The 20,492-nt window shown below is 32.6% G+C and overlaps 1 protein-coding gene across 2 annotated transcripts in view; it reads left to right on the top strand.

The window, feature by feature from the left end:
- Positions 1–12,366, top strand: part of LOC132734968 (ribosomal protein S6 kinase alpha-5-like) — a 35,887-nt gene extending 23,521 nt beyond the window's left edge. For both annotated transcript variants that reach the window (XM_060721874.1, XM_060721875.1), the window contains exons 9-15: positions 1,396–1,518; positions 2,625–2,701; positions 3,506–3,650; positions 4,957–5,127; positions 5,503–5,712; positions 6,473–6,623; positions 7,967–12,366. In XM_060721874.1, the coding sequence (XP_060577857.1) occupies positions 1,396–1,518; positions 2,625–2,701; positions 3,506–3,650; positions 4,957–5,127; positions 5,503–5,712; positions 6,473–6,623; positions 7,967–8,838 (1,749 nt within the window). In that variant the 3' untranslated portion in view covers positions 8,839–12,366. The remainder of the gene's footprint in view (positions 1–1,395; positions 1,519–2,624; positions 2,702–3,505; positions 3,651–4,956; positions 5,128–5,502; positions 5,713–6,472; positions 6,624–7,966) is intronic.
- The last annotated feature ends 8,126 nt before the right edge of the window (positions 12,367–20,492 follow it).

Genomic DNA, 20,492 nt, shown 5'->3' on the forward strand with positions numbered 1-20,492 from the left:
AGAACCCAAAGAGCTAGAGCTAAGATATTTGGCAATGAAAACATCTTCTAGTGAGTGTCTACCAAGTTTGTTCAAATAAAAGCCCTGGGGTCAAAATTGGCCCGGCCCGGGGGGTCATTGATTTTCCCTATATGCATATAGTAAAAACTTAAAAAATCTTCTTTTAAAGGACCGTAAGAGCTAGAGCTTAGATATTAAGCATGAAACATCTTCTAGTGAATGTCTACCAAGTTTGTTCAAATAAAAGCCCTGGGTCAAAATTGGCCCCGCCCAGGGGGTCATTGATTTTCCCTATATGCATATAGTAAAAACTTAAAAAATCTTCTTTTAAAGAACCCAAAGAGCTAGAGCTAAGATATTAAGCATGAAACATCTTCTAGTGAGTGTCTACCAAGTTTGTTCAAATTAAAGCCCTGTGGTCAAAATTGGTCCCACCCCGGGGGGTCATTGATTTTCCCTATATGCATATAGTAAAAACTTAAAAATCTTCTTTTAAAGAACCATAAGAGCTAGAGCTTAGATATTTGCATGAAACATCTTCTAGTGAATGTCTACCAAGTTTGTTCAAATAAAAGCCCTTGGGTCAAAATTGACCCCGCCCCAGGGGGTCATAGATTTTCCCTATATGCATATAGTAAAAACTTAAAAAATCTTCTTTTAAAGAACCCAAAGAGCTAGAGCTAAGATATTTAGCATGAAACATCTTCTAATAAGTGTCTACCAAGTTTGTTCAAATAAAAAGCCCTTGGGTCAAAATTGGCCCCGCCCAGGGGTCATTGATTTTCCCTATATGCATATAGTAAAAACTTAAAAAATCTTCTTTTAAAGAACTCAAAGAGCTAGAGCTAAGATATTTAGCATGAAACATGTTCTAATGGGTGTCTGCCAAGTATGTTCAAATAAAAGCCCTGGGGTCAAAACTGGCCCCGCCCGGGTGGGGGTCATTGATTTTCCTTATATGTGTATAGCAAAAACTTAAAAAATCTTCTTTGAAAAAACCCAAATAGCTAGAGTTTAGATATTGAGCATGAAACATCAAATAAAAGCCCGGGGGTCAAAACTGGCCCTGCCCCAGGGGTGTCATTGTTTTTAACTATATGTGTATAGTAAAAACTTTAAAAATCTTCTTTTAAAAAACCCAATGAGCTAGAAATTAGATGTTTAGCATGAAACATCTTCTTATGGGTGTCTACCAAGTCTGTTCAAATAAACAAATAAAAGCCCTTGGGTAAAAATTGGCCCGAGGGTGGGGGGGCCTATATACAGGTGAGCGACCTCAGGGCCATCATGGCCCTCTTGTTTTGGTTAACATTATTCGTTCTAGCAACTCTTGTAAAATATTTTTAAGGGACTGGTTTATTTCTTGTTTTGTAACAGATTTTCTTATAATTTAAGGGCTATTCTTATGTTGCACCATCAGTGATATTCAGTGACAACACAGTGAGTAATGATCTTCTAAAACAATCAACAGATCTACATCCTGATGTTAAACAACTACTATATGCTAGTCATTTTAAGGTAAGAAGCCCTTTACAACCAATTAATAGCTAGATCACCATGTACATGCTTGCAGCCTCACCAGGGTCTCAGGTGATAATGGAATATTCTCAGTTGAAACTCATATTTCAGGTATCTGATTGACCAGAAACTGATAGAGAATGTACACTGAATGATGAAAATCCTGAGGTTGTAAACAAAGCTTTAGAAAAACCTCATGGTCTGCAGGTTCTATATGGCTGGTGGAATAATGTTAACATTTTTCAAAATCTCCAGCTAACTGAATTTATTAGCTGTTTCTTGTTTTAAATTTAGGGTAAATCAAGAACATTTATGGAAATTGAACATGAAAAGTGTATTATTCTATGAACAAATCTATATCTGTCATTTTTGTGTTTTGTTTTTTCGGTTTCATCTCTAATTGTATGTAAGTAAGAGTTTTCAACAGTTATTAAATATTGTTTCCCGGTCAGCTGAATAGGGAGAGCATTAGATTAGTAGACAAATTTTTCCATGACAATTTATTGATGTCATTGAGTCTATTGGCCGTTTGTGTCTCACAGGTGATTCAGAAATCATGTGGGATTAGTTATTGATCACTTGCAAAGAAAGTGGTAATTTTTGGTTAGTAATCTAGAAAAGCAGGTCAGAGTGGCCAAATTATATGACCAAAAAGTGTCTTAAATTTGGTGTAAAAGCCAGGATCAAAAACCATAAAAAACGAATGGGAACATTATATATACATGTATATTTTTATTATGTAAGACTTATATTTATCTTTATGCACCAGATTTGGTATATTTATCAAACTAGAATGTCAATTTTGTGCATGTTTTCTCTTCAAAACAGTTGTTCTAAGGTGTTTGCTTGAAAACTGCACAAGAAGTAATCATGCCTCATCTCCCAGCAGTAACAAACATAGGAAATCTGTATAGTGAAGTTTATATAGAATATGTGACTTAAAATCTAGTGAAAAAATAAACCAGATATTGCACACATTCAAGCTCTAAGAATAGATTCTATAACTTAGAAATGTCAGTGTAAAAAATCTATGTAAAAATGTGATAAAGAGGAAACTGTTTACTAACTTAAATGTAAATGTTATTACATGTATTTTTTTACTTCAGAGCTCAGCCTTTTTTCAACAATATGAACTAGATTTTAAAACTCCACCACTAGGGGATGGCAGTTTCTCAATTTGCAGGTTTGTATTTTGTCCTTACATGTTTTAGCTTGTCTGGGCTAGGGAAAAGTCAAGCTATTATGACTGATAGATCCCTACTTTGACCTTTTATTTGAATAACAATAGATTTTCACCACAGACATTGACATGTGCGCTTTTGTTGACAAATAGGTTGTTGTGAAATTCATATTGTGTCCACTAATCATATAATTAGAATTAGACAGGTCAGGGATCTATGCATTGCTGCAGTGGCAGTGTCATCATTGACGTTATGCAATAACTTTATGTGGCCCATTTCTCAAATGTGTATGAAACTTGGAAAACATGCTTATCATGTCTTGAGGCAGTTGTTTGACAAGGAGCATTATTCTGAAAGCTATAATTTTGAAGTTATGTCCCTTTTAGCTTAGAATTTTTGTTAAAGCGGTTATTTTGACAGACAATTGTTACCGCGGTGGTGCACTTGTTCTGTTTATCTCACTATAATGGCAGCTACAGTAAACAACAACCATAGAATTGTCTTACTACAGATTATAAATCTGATCCAGTATAAATTATGCATATTGTACAGTAAAATTATTGCTGAGTATCTATTTGAAAACTTTTATGAAATACAATCCTGTCCATGAAAGACTTTTCTAGTAATTCAACATTTAGTCTTCTTCCCAAAATGATTGACATTTATGTAATAACAAAGGAAGTAAGATGAAGTTTTGACATGTTACAAACCTTACCAGACATTTCAAATAGAAATATAATCCCACTTATCAAAAATTCTTCATTCTGCACATGAATGGTAATCAAAAATAATGTTTCACATTTCAGGAAATGTTTTCATAAGAAAACTCATTTACCATTTGCGGTTAAGATAGTGAGTCGACGTATAGATGTAAACAGGGAAGTTACTCTGCTCAAATTGTGTCAAGGTCACAGAAATATTGTTCAACTTGTAGAAGTATTTTTTGATGAGGTAAATCAAAACTTGTTTATATTTTCTTTACAAATTTGTTCTGCTTTGCTGCACAAAATGGCTGCCAGAGCTAAAAATAGAAAATCTGTTCCAGCTTTGACAGGTGAAATTGCTTTGGACAAAACTTCACAGGATTGATCTGGTGCAACTGTTGTTGTGCATATCGCCGGCACGATTCGTTTTGCTGCACAACATCACTCAATATGTGTACATAGAGACTCTCTTACTATATGAATTATGTAAACACATGCACAAATGTAAATTTACAGTAAATTATGTAATTTACAAATGAAGTGACCCATATGAAGTGGCCCATATGGTCCATTCTGATGGCAAGGGTAAAGAAACGAAACACACTCAAACACTTTTCAGTAATACATGAAGTATGTCTTATGTATCCTTAGAATTGAACATTCTAGTTTAGTACATACCAATTGACCTTTTCGAAAACCTAGCTAAACACCATTTTCTGGTATGTTACGGATTTAGCTCTGGGGAATTACACCAAATGAAGTACATAACATAGTTACATGATATTTCTATTTTTCTATCATTATTTTACCGTTTAAGGTGAAAAAATTAATGTATTTGAAAATTATCAATATTCCTTTAATATCTATTGCAAATTTTTCAAAAAATAAATTGTTTATAATAAAAATCAATAAAATTAAAACAGACGTAGTGGAATCTTCCATAATAAATAAGGTTATTTTCTGCGTAAACTTGTGTATTTACTTTATTTTTTGTATGGAATTATTCATACAATGATATTTAATTATTTTCTTATAAAGAAAAAACAGTTTTATTTCAATTTAATTTAGAAAAAGGCCGAAAACACCGAGTTAGCTATTACACTCCACTAGGTGAATTCCCCAGAGCTATGTACAGAATGTACCGGAAAAGGGCGTTTAGCTAGGTTTTCGAATTCGTGAATTTGTGTTGAAAGCTTAAAGCTTATTGAAACACTCTGTACTTCCTGTTAATGGAAATTACAGCAGGCCCCTGTAAGTGTTTGAACCCATGCCGCCAGTATTCCTTTAGTCCTTAGATTACTAGTCTGTTGCGCTAACCATGCGGCCAAGCTGCCACTGAATCATTCCAGATAACAATAAGCTTTTAATATTTTATTAAACATTTTGATATATTTTAATGTTACATTTTAGAACAATATTTGTATGAACGTGAAGGTCTCAATATTGAGAGAATTAAACTGGACAAGACTACTAGGTAAATTAAGCAGGGTAAAGAATTAAGTAAAAGTCTTACTACAGGTTTTAGTTATGTAAGATTAATCTTGTATTTTCAGCTGCATACATACATGGTGCTTCAGCTATGTGAAGGTGGCGAATTATTAAACAGAATACGAAAGAAAAAGAATTTCTGCGAGCCAGAGGCCAGTGAGATTATGTGGAAATTAGTTCAGGCCGTAGACTTCATGCATAGTAGAGGGGTGGTTCATAGAGATCTTAAACCAGAGGTATTTAAAAGCAGAGTTTTTTTATATAAATAAAGAAATTACAAAAAAGAATTTCTTGTTGAATTCCCAAGTATATTATTTTTGTTAAGAAATGTGTTAATTGTCATAGTAGGAGGAATATTAGTTGATAGTTGCATTATCTGAGCAAATACTTACTGCAATTCAAAACAATTCATTGAAACTGTAGACATTAAAGGAAAGTAGACTTTTCAGTTAAAACAGGTGGCACATCGTTCTTTTAATACAGCAGTAATACAGATACGATAGATATACCATACTAGAGTTTCCCACAATATTTGAATCAAACATTATATATTATATGCTAAACTTGTGTGTAAAATAATTGTTTATGTTGAGTTTATTGTCTTATTGCAGAATTTACTGTTTGAAGACTCCTCTGAACAAGCTGAAGTGAAGATAATAGATTTTGGTTTTGCGAGATTAAAGCCTGGTAATCAGCAGCTGAGTACCCCATGTTTTACCTTGCCATATGGGGCACCAGAAGTCTTACTACAGGCAACAACAAATAGGGATAAAGAAGGCTATGATGAGTCATGTGATCTCTGGAGTTTAGGTGTCATATTGGTAAGTGATTTTATTGATGGTTTTACTGTTTGGTTTATGTTGAGTTTGCCTATTTTTCAGTAACATGGTTATATGTACTGACATCAACAGTCAATTGTATAAACAACTTAACCACAAGAGTACAATAACCAGCTTGGTAACCAGGTAAGTGATTGTATGAAAAACATCAAAGGCAGTTAAATGTAACAAACATAGAGAAGTTTGGTATCTGCATGGTAACCCAAACCAACAGCTGACTGATTTGATGGATGAGGAGTTACAGAAACGATATGTAGATTTTCTCCAGAAAATATTGACAAACTTGTTAGACTTCTTGGACCGTTTTTGGAAAGACATACATGACAGAACCAAGGGCTGACACCACCACAACAAATTTTGATCACCTTGTGGTTTTTGGTCACAGGTAATTTTATGTCAGTAATCAGTGATACCTATTGTGATGACATCTTCACCATCCCAAGCACTGTTTTATCAGTGACTGACTCATTTATTAGATTTAAGAACCTAGTGATTAAGTTTCCTATGAGGGACATTGACTGCCACAAGCTATGAGACAATTTTACACTGATATATAAATACAGCAGCTCTAAATTCATGTCAGAATGTGTAACATTGTGTTATTTTGACGAAATGGTTTGCTGTATCGTATTTTGTGTTGAAACTTCAAAGTACATATAGCAAGAGGTTTTAACTTACAGTACATAATATAATTGAAAATAGACAAGTACATTTTGTATTTTACTTGTGTTATTTATTACAGTACACAATGTTATCAGGGAAGGTTCCATTCCAAGTAGGCAGTTCAGAAAACCAGGCGAAGGCAATCATGCATGAAATTAAGATGGGTAGATTTAATTTTAATAGTTCAGAATGGAATGATGTGTCAGATGCGGCAAAATCTCTTATACAAGGTAATTAACAGTTGTCACTTTAGTTGAATGCCAGAACAAGAAAATTAAACTAAAATAAATCTGACATTAACCAAGTTTTCTTTATTTAATAAGTTGCTGACCGGTTCCATACATACCATATTTCCAGCCACCCAGATAAGGGGATTTGTCTTTCAAACGCAAAAATAGGGTTTTTTTAAGCAAGCCAAGACCAGTCGTAATTTTTTTTAAATATGCAAAATATATATTTATTTTCCCCATTTTTGTCGAGGCGCTTGCGGTAAGCTTGACTTACTCGCCACTTTTTGCGTGTATTCGATGTATGCAGCCAGTCTGTCCATACGTCCGTATTTGTCTGGTCTGTATCTTGCTCATTCTTTGAAGGATTACAAAATAATTTATTAGCGAACTCAGATTAAATTCTGTGTTAAAGGTTAAGGTCAAATGTAGGGGTCAAAGGTCAAATAACAAAATAACACATTCATTTGCGAGTATATCTTATACATAAATGGATTTTAATAAAACTGAGCACAAATGATGTTATCCATGTTGAGTTGAGTTGTCTTGCACAAAATGAAGGTCAAGAGTTCAAAGGTCAAATGAAAATATTAAAATTTGTTTTTAGTGCTTTATCTTGCTTATGCTATGAAGTATCATGCTAAGTGGTCAGAGGATTTTTAAATTGTTTAGCCCACTTACCGTGAGGTCAACTTAGTCGCCACTTTTGGCGGTTTGGTGTATGTATGTCCGTCAGTCTGTGTGTTTGTCTAGGTTTGTCCTTTCTATATCTTGCTGATTCTTTGTAGGATTACAAAATAGTTTTATACAAATGTTCACTATGATGGGGTGTTGTGTCACACGCAACACCAAGGTCCTCTGCTCAAAGGTCAAATTCACACTGGGGGGTGGGGTTCAGCTCAAAATGAGAGTTAAGTACATGTATTTTCCTTTTATGCGGAATATAATGTGGAAAAAAGAAAATGTTTTTACACTGCAACCTGGTTATAATGCTCATGATGGGGTCCAAAGTCTCAAGGATGTGTTATAACAGGATTCTGATATATACAGTCATTGCAAAATTGCACCATTATCCCACCCACTGATGATTTATATAATGATTTTTTACTTTCAAACATGTAGATTTTTTTATAACTAGGATATTCAGCACATAAATTATAAAGACAAATTAATATTATCCTAATATGAAAACAAAGTTTTGATCCAGAGGCATTTCTTATTTCATCAGCAAACATTTTTTTTTATTGAAAGTCTTACTTTTCTATATGCTATAAAAAGTTTCAATTCATTGTTTCGTTGGACAGAAATTTTTACTGGACACCTGTAAAATATTAATATGCTTTCAGGATTACTGACTGTAGATCCAAGGAAACGTCTAACAATGGCAGATTTGAAGGAAAATGAATGGCTTCTAAGGAATAATAATAGTATGTTCTCAGAAAAAACATTACCTACTCCAGGTGTTTTAAATACTACTAGTAATACACTACAGCTCCAGTTTTCTGCCACTTTAGATGCCTTTCATAAAGCAACGCGTGAAGGTTTCCGCCTACAAGATGTAAATAAGGCACCCCTTGCTCAACGTCGTAAGAAAAAGAAAGCCTCTGATGAAAGAAGTTCCACAGACAGCAGCCATTCTGGTGGTTCTATACCTCAAGGGTCACAGGGGGCATCAGGGAGTTTACATGTACTCAATTCTCCGAGAGATTCGCCTGTTCGAAACCTGTCCAATAACTCCAACACATCATCAACATCTCATAGCTCCACTCATAGTTTAGGGTTTGTACCTCAAAGGACCACACCTGTTGAACTTACCTCTAGTCAAAATATGCCTTCATCAGGCATATCAGAAGTGCTTGTGATTGAACCAAGTACCTCAAATGAGAAAATAGGGTACCAAGAAATATTGTCATCTGATTCAGAAAACTCAGTTAATGATGAACCGCCTTTCCAAAAGACACGAGGAATAAAACGTAAACATAGTTTAGAGGAAGGTTATAGTGATTTAGATGATGAATCTGATGAAAGTGATGATGACAATGATATCACTGATGACGATGATGATAATAGTGATTGTATAATAATATCAGATGATGATGATGATGAGGAGGATGGAAGTTGCGAGAGTGATGAAAGTTTAAGTGATGTACAAACCAAGAACTTAAATAGGAGTAATAAAAAGGCAAGGACAGAAAGTACTATTATAATAGATGATTGATAAACAAGGAAATGGTTTATCGTAGATCATATATAAGCCATTAATTATCTTTATAAATGATGAACAAACTTAGTTTGTTGCATACTGCAGACTTTGCTATATTACCATATGTTGAGTCAAATTTTGGTAGGTTTAATGTCCATTGTATAGGTGCATTATTTGAAAGTTTGTTATTTGTTGTAATCAGAACATACACTTTATTAGGTAGCATATCAGTTTGTTGGTATTGAATAAAAGAAATTAAAAGTAAAGTAGGTGACAAATTTTGATTTATCATTTGCATAATAATATAAATGTGGATAATTTTAACCCTAGCAACAGATTCTACCCGTGTAACCATCAGTGTGTTGCCTCATCAGTCAGTACTTATTTTGAAGTTTTCTCTAAACATGATCAATACTTCTTTCCACATTAAAAGATTGACAAGTCCATTTTACATATTCAGTATGGTGAGAGTTAAGATACATTTTCTATGTTTTCCACCATTATTTTTGTTTTAAATACTTCATAGTTTGAAAAAAAGAAAGAAAAATAAGGAAAACAGTTTATTTCACCAGCCCTTAATAGAGCCTCATGATTTGTGACTTTGTCAACAAAATTACAAACTTAAGAGATGAATTTTTAGACTATTGTCATATTTAAATATGTCGTAGCTTTGTTATCCATAAACTATATTTTTCCATTTGATTTTTTTACACAGTTTGTTTACACTCTTGAACTTTTAAAGTAGAGGACCTCCAGATTTCTGCTCTATATTTTTATTAAAAATTTTAAAAAATGATGGGGAATAAAATAGTAGATCGTGTCATATTTTGCATAGAACATTAATCATCTAAATACGTTTAGACCTGAATTGATTAATCATCAAGATATTTAGCCCTATTGTTATTTTGGCATATTAAACACCTAAATTTTGTTTTTGTTGTTTTAAGTTGTTTTGGGATTAAATTGATTTAAGATTATGTAAATTTACTTTTTGACACCATGTTAAATCTAATCAATAATTTTATCATTCTTTGAAAATATAAATATTTTGCAAACAGAAAAAAATCCGAGTTTATTGAGTAGTTGACCGTCTGGTCAGACAAAATAGGTGTTCAGGCTGGCCGGAATATGCTGTTGACAGACAAATCAGGCTGGCCGGAATATGCTGTTGACAGACAAATCAGGCTGGCCGGAATATGCTGTTGACAGACAAATCAGGCTGGCCGGAATATGCTGTTGACAGACAAATCAGGCTGGCCTTTGACATTCAAATATGTTAAATTCAAAATATGTTAATTTTTCACTGATATACATGTATGTAGGGATTCAGATGTGTTCAATCACTCTATTTCACTTGTGTATCTTTTTGTTTTACATTCGGCATGATGACCTTTATAAAGATATCACAAATGCAGTAAAATCACAGCATTGGTTCATTCCTACAATGTATATCATGATAATAGCAACATGATGTAGTCACATAACTGAAATTGTCATATTTTCATTAAGGTCATAGCCTGGCAGACACATATATACACAAGTGATAATAAGAGGTTGTTTATTTAGATTGAACTTGAAAAATTGTACAAGTTTTAAAGTATATTATAGACCTTGAGAGGTTGTTTTCTTTGTCAAAAACATTTCTTGACATTATTTTTACTCTGTTTGACTGTGATCATACGTATTTTAGTCAGTTTAGATGTTTAGTATTGTTGGTACCTCTTGCATTATAAAAACTGTATTTTATATCGATATTAGAAATTACGCATCAATGACAATTGTGATTTAATGTCACAAAGTGAAAATGCCTCAAGGTTTTTATTTTTTGTTCTTGTTTTTAAAAACAAATTTTGTACAATTACTAGTAATATGAAATATTTTGAGTGATTTTTGTAGTTAAGGAGTTACTGATGAAAATTATTTCAGTAAAATGATGGCATGAAATAGTGTCATAATTTGAATGCCATTTAAGTTGTAATGTTGAATAGGTATTGTTGTTCACGTTTAAACTATGTCATTAATTAACTATTAGTTTATAATGATGCTTGTTAAACTTCAATGTTGAACAAAATGTTACAAGTAGATATTATATAACAAGGACCTATATGTGGTTCATATTAGGTCAGATAAAGTCTTCTTTTCTTTGGTATATAACTTAATTGAATGTTTGCAAATATTTCTATTGTTTACTTTGTATGATAAAATTTTACCATTCCAAGGGTAATATTGTAGAACCTGTAAATGATATAACATGATGAACCATATAGGTGAAACATGTTTTTGGATTAAATTTAGTTACATGTGAAGTCATATATAAGTACTGTCATTGCTCTATATGATAGGCAACTCAACTACTTCTGATCAATTTCTGAATCAAGAATGTTACAGTGGACCTCTGTTAAATAAAGTTCTATAAATCATGCAGCTGAGGTAATAAATGGGATTTGAGTTCACTGTTGTTGAATAGATTATGTCAGAAACAACTTTTAAAAAGCTTTTGTTTTGTAAAGATAAGGTTCAGAATGTACAGAATGGCTTAAGAAAAGAAGTTTTTCTTTTTTTGATTTTTTTTCTCTTTTATTAGCTCACCTTAACAAAAAATGCTCAGAGGTGAGATTTTGTGATGGCAGTATGTTCATCGTTGTCCTCAATAGCATCACCTTGTGGTCCTCTACAAAAGCTATATAAATCTATCTGGCCCTGGGTGTTAAAATTACCCCCCCCCCCCCTCAGGGGTCACTTGGTTTAAATAGACTTGCATATGAAAATATAATTAAGTCTTCTTTTGTGAAACAACAATTCCAAGAGCAAGAGCTTAGATATTTGGCAACCAACATTGTTTGATTTACCCTTTTTGGGCATAACTTTCAGGTGAGCAATTTAGGGCAATCCCCCTTGTTTCCTTGTAATATTAGGTGAGAGAATAGCACCTCTTTGATCTCTTGTTCATATCTAGCAAAACATAGTATACAACAAAATTGTGACTTGGTGTTTATAATACAGTTACTTTATATCATAGATTAAGGAGGTGGTAAAATTTTACAAATGATGTCAATATTGCCATTTTTATGATTATTTTAAAATTGGAATTGAAATATATATTGATTGCTAAATTTGCCAAAAATATATATGATTACACAGTTTGAAATTTTAATGTTATTTACATATAATATATTTATAGTTGATTTGTTACATACCCATATAATGGGAAGTGTTTTTATTGTTTTGATTGTTATCTTATAGAAGTACACAGTTATTTTACAATTGTGTAGATTTATGAATTGTTCTTACTTCAATAAACTGTTACATGAAATTATTGTAAAATGAATATTACTTTTTTATTAATAGACTTCATAAGTGAATATCATAAAGTATTGCATTCCACTTGAGTTATTGAGTTATTTTGAAAGGAATTTTACAGATTCTGTAATCATGAGTTGTAAAACAGACTAATATCCCTGATTTCAACATTGGTTGTTTTTTTATGTAGCATGTTTTTGTGCCACATACTGCACTTTGTTCATTAACCAATTGTGTCCCTTTAATGGTAAAACCAACAAAAATTTGAAACATTCTTTGTCTACTACCAGTGAATGGATCATCATTGGTCTGAAACACCTTTACATTGATCTCTATTAATTTTGCTGGTAAAATTTTAGTTGGATCTCTATAGGGGTTGCTTGAAGCGAACAGATTTCCTTTCAACAACTTTTTAGATTTATATATAAGTTTGCTTAAATATATTTTGTTGACCTCTGGTATGGCCGTTAACAAAATGCTTTACCTTTCCTCCTCATTGGTCATCATGAAACATTGTAGCATTTTAACATTGTCATATAGAAAGTGTGATTTTATCATTTTAAGGTTATTGTGTAGACTGGATATTTACCATGTTTGGATTCTCCTGGTGGTAACTGAATCTACCCATATAACCAGTATAGACCAGGATCAGCCAGCACATCCATATCATGGTCTGAACTGTTTGCTATTCAGTCAGTACTTATTTTAAATTATTCTCTGAAAATTATAAAAGGTTTTGTCCAGAGTAGAAGATGGACAAGTCCATTTAAAATATTAAATTTTAAAGGTTAAATGGATATTTTCTCACCAATGAATTGATAGGGGCAGTGTTACATTATTTCTGTAAATGCTTGCAAGAATGATGACACATATTATCTGTTAGCAATATTAAGACAGCTAGTGTGTCTGTTCTGTATAAAGAAACTATTATCTAATTAGTTTTAACATTATGATATTATATTGAAATCTCACAGTCAAGTGTTAAAGGCTAACTTAACCTTCACATGATGGTCAGTCATGAAAATAAGAATCAATATGTCACTTGAAGCGGGTAGTGGCACCCTAGTGACTAAGTTGTTTGCCTCTCAGACCAGGAGTTATGTAATCTAACATGGTGTAACAACAATGTTTCCTCATATCACATCAGTTTTTGTAATAACACAAAGTTGGCATGTGATTATTTTTACAATCAAGTTTAAATAAGTGATCTTGACCTTGAAGGTCAATTTAATTTTGCTTGATTTTTGCTATAATTGGCTATAACTTTATTGTAATGTATGAATTGTCTACATACTTGGGTACAACTACCTTAAGGACAATGTATTAAAGAAGATAAAACTCAGTTTCACCTTGAGTCCTCATTGACCTAGACCTTAAAAGTCAACTTATTGTAATTTCAAGTTTTTAGCTTAAATTGGCTATAGCTTTGCAAGAAGTGAATTGATTGTCTTCATTGCACAGCAATCATTGGGACAAGAAAGTATGGATTTAATTGAACTTGACCTCAATATCTTTGTTATTTATTTATGGATTTAATTCATACTTGGGCAAAAAAACACTAATGACAAAACTGACATTAAACTGATGATTAATTCAGATGTGACCTTGACTGTCAAAGTCAAATGTGATATTTGAATTATATCTTGTTCAACAGAATTTCGTTTTCTAGGAGTATTTTGTTCTACAATATTTTTACTCCAATGTGTTTGTCTTTGGAAATAAGGAAAAGTTGAGTATGGCCACAGCCCAGCAGAGGCTCTTGTTTAATTTTCAGATTAACTTATATATTCTAGTAAATTATTTCTTATTTATTGTTATATTACATATATATTTTAGTCATGTCATTTTGGAGACCCTATGATTTTATAACTTTTACACTTGATTCTTAAACTGTTTATAGAATAAGAACAAAAACATAGCTTAGTTTGTGCTTTCTGGAGTGAAAATGAAAGAAAAATTAGAATTTTGAAAGCACAATAACTGATTTTGTAATGGTTTGTCTAAATTGTCTTGATCATGGCTTTTAGTACAGTAAAGAATTATGATTTTAGGTTCTAGACATCCGTTAGTAGCTGGCCATTTGGATTTTTTTTTAAAAAAATCTGTACAGGGTGCCACTTGTATTTTCATTTTATATTACTCATTTTAATTTTTTCATCATGTCATGTCTATTTCTAAGTGCAATCATCTTTCATGTTATTTTAGTTTTTTAAAGCTCATTTTACACTATATTAGTAATGTACATATTTGATATTTTATGTGTTTATTGTTTTCTCACATTGTTGTTGATTTAAGAATGACCCACAGGTATGTTATATAATGGTTATACAAATCATTGTTAGGAATTGTACATTTGCTCATATGTCAGAAGGCTTAAGTTTCAAATATTCACATTTAAAATTGTTTTATATATAGGATGCTTAATTCTAACAATCCAGTGTGAAACTACAGCTGTAAAAGCTTGTTTGCATCAGAAGATTAGCTTGGAAAACCTACATTTACAATTCTGGATAACATTCTGTTGCTATGCTCTAGTATCACTTATGTTGATAATTCAAACAAAATTTTTGAAAGAAATGGCATGAAACTAACAGATGTTCAAATTATTGTTTCATTAATGAGTTTATAAGTATATGTTGTAATATCTTTTCAAAAGTAGAGGATCTTATTTTTATAATGATAGGCTTGTCTTTCTGACTTATCTATATCCGTCTATATTTGTGTGGATACATTTTGCATATTAAATATATTTCATGGAGTTGTTGGAAAAATACTTAGAATGGGGAACCTTAGAAATGCCAAAAAATAAACCTGATGAGAAACTAAAGTAATACTAAATAATTGAATAAATAGAATATAAAGTACTCCTTTAGGGTACTACATCTATGTCAATCAATTTCATGTTAATCAGAACATGTGCTTATTTGCTTACCTTAGTGCCACCTATAAACATGGTTGATTGACCTAAATGTTATTTTCTCTGATAATTGACATGACATACAGTCAACTATCGTTATCTCGACATCGCTTTTCTTGATATTTCAATCTCAATAACTAACCCGGGAGGATATCCGGATCAACCACCCTGAAAACAATGATTTTTCACTATATTGGTGTATTACTGAGTAAACCTCACTATGTGTTTTTATCACAGATACCCGTATTTCCGCTGGTAAACATCCACTAATGTTACTTTGTTAAATATTGACTAGGCCTATGAAAACAAGACATGGGGATATCATAGTTTATTTGACATAAGGTATGCACATGTCTTTTGTAAAAATCAGTTTCTGCCTTATTCAAACACTAATATGTTTATCTCGACATTTCGTTATCTCGATATTTTTTGGACGGTCCCGATGACATCGAGATAACGTGATTCAACTGTATGTACTTTTAAGTAAAGATGCTATAGTGTTTATAGTAGATAAAGTTTGCTCTTTTCATTATTACAAATGAACAGAAATATTAAGTATATAGGGGTATTACCCTAAGGCCTATTAAATATTTGTTACTATATATAGTAACAATATTACCTAAAAATTATTAATGGTTGAATACTTTAATTATTATCTACCAACTGAACACAGCATGTCAATGGTTACAAGTATATGTCATCATATATCTTAAAAGAAAATATGTTTTTCTTGTAAAAACAGATTGATTTATTAACTCTGAGTTAATTGATGTATGATATAGTGAATTGTTGCATGATAATTAATTGTATGATTTGAAAGTATATAGGCCATAATTTTAAGTGATAAGAATACAAACATCTATGCTTGACAATAAAATAATGATAGGATATATAATTTATGAGAATAAGTGTTAAGTCTTGTACTCATGTCACACTATTTTACCATTTCTTGTTGTTTGTTTTTGAATGTAGTCATTTCAATGAAAAACCTCAAGTAACTATGTATATCATTTTCTTTCTTGGAAATTGTGTTAATCATGCAGATTTATAGTAGACAGATATTTTACAATTAAAGTCCTATCTGCTAAAAACAGACATACAAAAAAATTACTTTATAAAATGATTTTTGGGGTATTTTGGCATTTTTATGGACCACTAAAAAGTATAAAAAAGAATAAAACATTAATTGTTTGTGTTTTGTTGTTTATGTTTAACCTTTGCTTAGTGTCAGTCTTTTTTTATTCTTGTTGAATATATGTGGATTATTGTGCATGGCCTAACATATTTTAAATCAAAATAAGAACAGAAAAACACTTCAAGGACTGATGCAAGGCTTAACCCGCTAGTCAAAGTCAAAACATACAAACATGTTCTTCAGGCTAACATAACAAATACAATTACATACATGAATAATAAATACATATTTAGTCACCAGTCTGAGGTCAATTATTACGTTAATATACACATTTAATCAAGTCAAAGAAAATTTGCTATCAGTTATCAGCAAATTTTTAAGTGTGCGCATCTTGGATGTTTCACCATTTTTTGTGTCACCTGCACCAATTATGTAAGGACCACTTCTCCTTCGCCAGTGGTTGAAATTCACCCTGCCCCAGGGGTAATGTGTTTTTCTAATACGTATATAGTAAAAAATTAAAAAAAAATTGTTCTTCTTATCTACAATAGCTAAAGCTCAGCTATTCAGCATGAAACATTGTCTAGTGAACCTCTACAAGGGGTGTTCAAATATGAATGCAACTAGGTCAATATCTCGCTTTTAATAAATTTTCCACGAACTTTGTACATGTATCGCATAGATGGTCGTGTAAGCTCTCAATTGATACATGTGTAAATCAGTTTGTCTAGCTTTGACATTAGCTCGATTAACGCTATTTACTGGTGTATACTAAAATGGTTGGGAAAAGGTCTCCTTTCACTAACCAAATACGTTTTTTTTTCAAGAACCGCTGTATTCTTGGTATACAGGCGAAAGACATATTTAATGAAATATGTTGTGTTTATGGGAACAATGAACTTTCTTTTTCATCCGTGACACGGTAGTGCTAGAAATTTAAAAGTGGTGTGGATTCAGTAAAAGATGCACCTCATGCACGCTGTCCAAAAACTGCATCTTTGCCAGAAGTGGTTGAAAAAGTAAAGCTGATGCAAGATTTACAATTAGGTATACAGTTTAAATGCGTTGGTATCTCTGTAGGAGCCGCTCATACTATTCTCAGATGTGATTTAAAAAAGAGAAGGATAAGTTCCAGATGGATACCCCCATCTTACAAAAGAGCAAAAACTTGCTCGGGTAAGAATCTCCAAACAATCGTTGAAACAGTTCCGTAAATACAATAATCCACCTTTCGCAAATGTCATCACTGGCCATGAGACGTGGCGAAAGATACATAACAAAATATGGGCAACCAAAGGAAGTCAAAGACCTTGCATAGCAAAACGCACCATGAGCGTCAAATAGGTCATGTATGTAATTTTCTTTACCAATCAAGGTCCTGCTATTCAAATTGCCGCACCAAAGGGAAAATCTGTAAATTCTAAGTTTTACAAAGGCAAGGTCCTTCATAAATTAAATAAATAATTATATTTTAAAAAAAAAACGTCAACCAGCAACTGGTTTCCGTGCGTCAGGTTGTGGCATGACAATGCTTCGTCACACAAAGCGGCCATTGTACGGGAATATCTTAAAAGCTTCCTCACTCTCAGTCGCCAGATCTTGCCGCTTTTGACTTTTTCCTATTTCCAAGGCTCAAAAAAAAAACACCTTGCTGGAAGAAAATATCAACGCGAAAAAAATCTCGGTTTGGCTATTTTCCAGTTTCTAAACAGTATACCTCGAAAAGATTTTGAAAATGCATTTAAAAATTGAATATAAAAACTAAAACTTTGCATATAATTTTCAAAGATTGAGATAACTATTTTGGCAGTGTTTGTTTAGCACTTCTGAAAATTGGCCCAGTTGCATTCATATTTGAACACCCCTCGTACTAACGTATTAATAATATTCAAATTATAGCTTTGTGATCGAAATTGGCTTTGCCCAACAACGTCATTACTTTTCTTCATGCAAATCATTCCCCTTGCTACAAAAAAACAACAGTACAGCTCATAAGCTTAATAATGAAAGAGAAACAATTCATATCGGAATCCTTTTTATACATGTGTACAATATAAAATTTGAATTTATTTATTACGAGAAAACTTACTTCAAAATTCTTGTGTGTTTGACATTAGAAATAAGAAGTCGAGTGTAGTCCCCTGCTACATGTAGGTGGTGACTCTTTTTATTGTGTAAAATGGTCAAAAAAGAAAAGAAAAGAAAAGAAAAGCGTTTACATGCATTAAATTCGCATCTGGTTAAAATTGCACAATACATAGTAATATTGACTACACATATTTATTATTATTAGCTTGACTTATTCGAATAAACAAGTTCTAGCTTTCAAAGCTGTTCCCATCTTCAAACTTGGACAACACCTTGAAGTAGATCAGACTAAACTTGACCTTGACTCATTAATAACCTTGATTTTAAGTCATTTTAGCTAGACTTTTACGAAGAAGAATAATAATATCTGTCATATGTTGCGGTTCGGACCGGAATATCCGTCCCGAGGGGACCCGCCCATTGGGCGGTAACGAGGCTTGCCGAGTTACCGCCCATGGGCGGGTTCCCGAGGGACGGATATTCCGAACCGAACCGCAAACATATGTTAGATATTTTTTCTTGCATATTCTGCCATATTATTTCATATTTAAAATGGTTTACCTCAATATGATATATTTTCATGGAAATTAAAGTCATTTCAGCCATAACTATTTTCTAACAATAGCGTATGAACTTACAACTTAAATAACAACGGCGAAATGACGTCATCCTTAGCACATATTTCCCTTCTAAAACTACGTCATTTTAACGCGGTTCATTCATAAAGCGCGCTAAAATGACGTTGTTGTTTGGCACGCGACTCATCTGGCACCCCCCATGCCAGATGAAATTTCCGGCATGGGTAAAACTCACGGAAACGCCAGTCTGATATGCAAGAAAAAGCTATATTGCTACAGTCATGTTGTTGACGTTGCCGTCCGAAAACTTTAGCGTTGGTCATAATTAATTTTATTTCTCATTGGATTGAAAGCAGTTTAAGGAAATAAATGGTTAAATGGTGGCCTAATTAATTCAGCATCACTGGTTTGATCCATTTTACACACTTGTTGGGGTGTTAAGCTCCAAACGCCTTAAAATCTAAATAAAATGTATATTTGTCAATCCCAGCACATAATTATATATATCATATATGAGCTGGAGTTGACAAATAAACATTTTATTTTGATTTTATAGTACACGTTTGGAGCTCTACACCCAAAGTATCTGTTATTTGATGCTCAACGGATTCGCTTAATGTTTATGAGTTTGTTGATATTTTTTTTTACATAAGTTTATTGGGTAAGACGGACGTTATTCATTAATAAGGGAAATACAACAACATTGTTTCTGTTATATCTGAGTTTTATTTAATTACGGTAGCATAAAGCAATCTCAGTTTACAGAAAGCATCAATCCAAAAATCAATATTTACAATATTTCTAGAAGCATAATCCGAGAGAGGGGGAGGATGGATGAAAGGATCACCAGGACGGATTCGAGGGAAACAACCGGACTTGTTCAACGGACACTGACTGGAATCTTAATTAACAGTTTTCAATTTTGGTGTTCTAATACAGTTTCAAAAAAGATACTTGGTCAGTTACCTGAACCAGTTCTGCTTCTCTTGCTTGACGGACAAAGAATTTCACATTCAGCATTGTTAACTTCTAACATGTTTTAAGTTTTATATCTTTGATTTTGCCTATTTTAGACAGACTTTTACTTGATATATTGGTAAAAAAACTTGTCAACAACTCACAACATTAAATTACTCTTTGTTTTAGACCAAAGGCAGTCGATAGTATACATGTACATGACCACGCAATTGTCAAACACAATAAGGGGAAGTGCAGTGCACAAGAACCATAACTCTATCTAAAGTAATTACAGAGTTATTGCCCTTTGTTGCTTTTCCATTGCTTTTTTTTGTCCGGACCAGAACTTGAAGACTAATTGTTTGAATTTAATATAACTACATACAATGGTCAAGCACATTGAGAGGAAGTGCAGTGCATAAGAACCGTAACTCTTTCTTGACCAATTACAGAGTTATTGCCCTTTGTTACTTTTCCTTGTCCGGGGCATAACTTGAAAACTACTGGTTGGAATTCAAAACAACTTCGTACAATTGTCAAACACAAGAAGGGAAAGTGCAGTGCACAAGAACCATAACTCTATCTAAAGTAATTACAGAGTTATTGCCCTTTGTTACTTTTCCATTGATTTTTTGTCCGGACCATTAGCTTGAAGACTAATGGTTGGTATTCAATATAACTTCATACAATGGTC

Source organism: Ruditapes philippinarum, unplaced genomic scaffold (assembly GCF_026571515.1).
Source record: "Ruditapes philippinarum isolate M1 unplaced genomic scaffold, ASM2657151v2 ctg150_1_1_1_1, whole genome shotgun sequence".
Taxonomy (NCBI): Eukaryota; Metazoa; Mollusca; class Bivalvia; order Venerida; family Veneridae; genus Ruditapes; species Ruditapes philippinarum.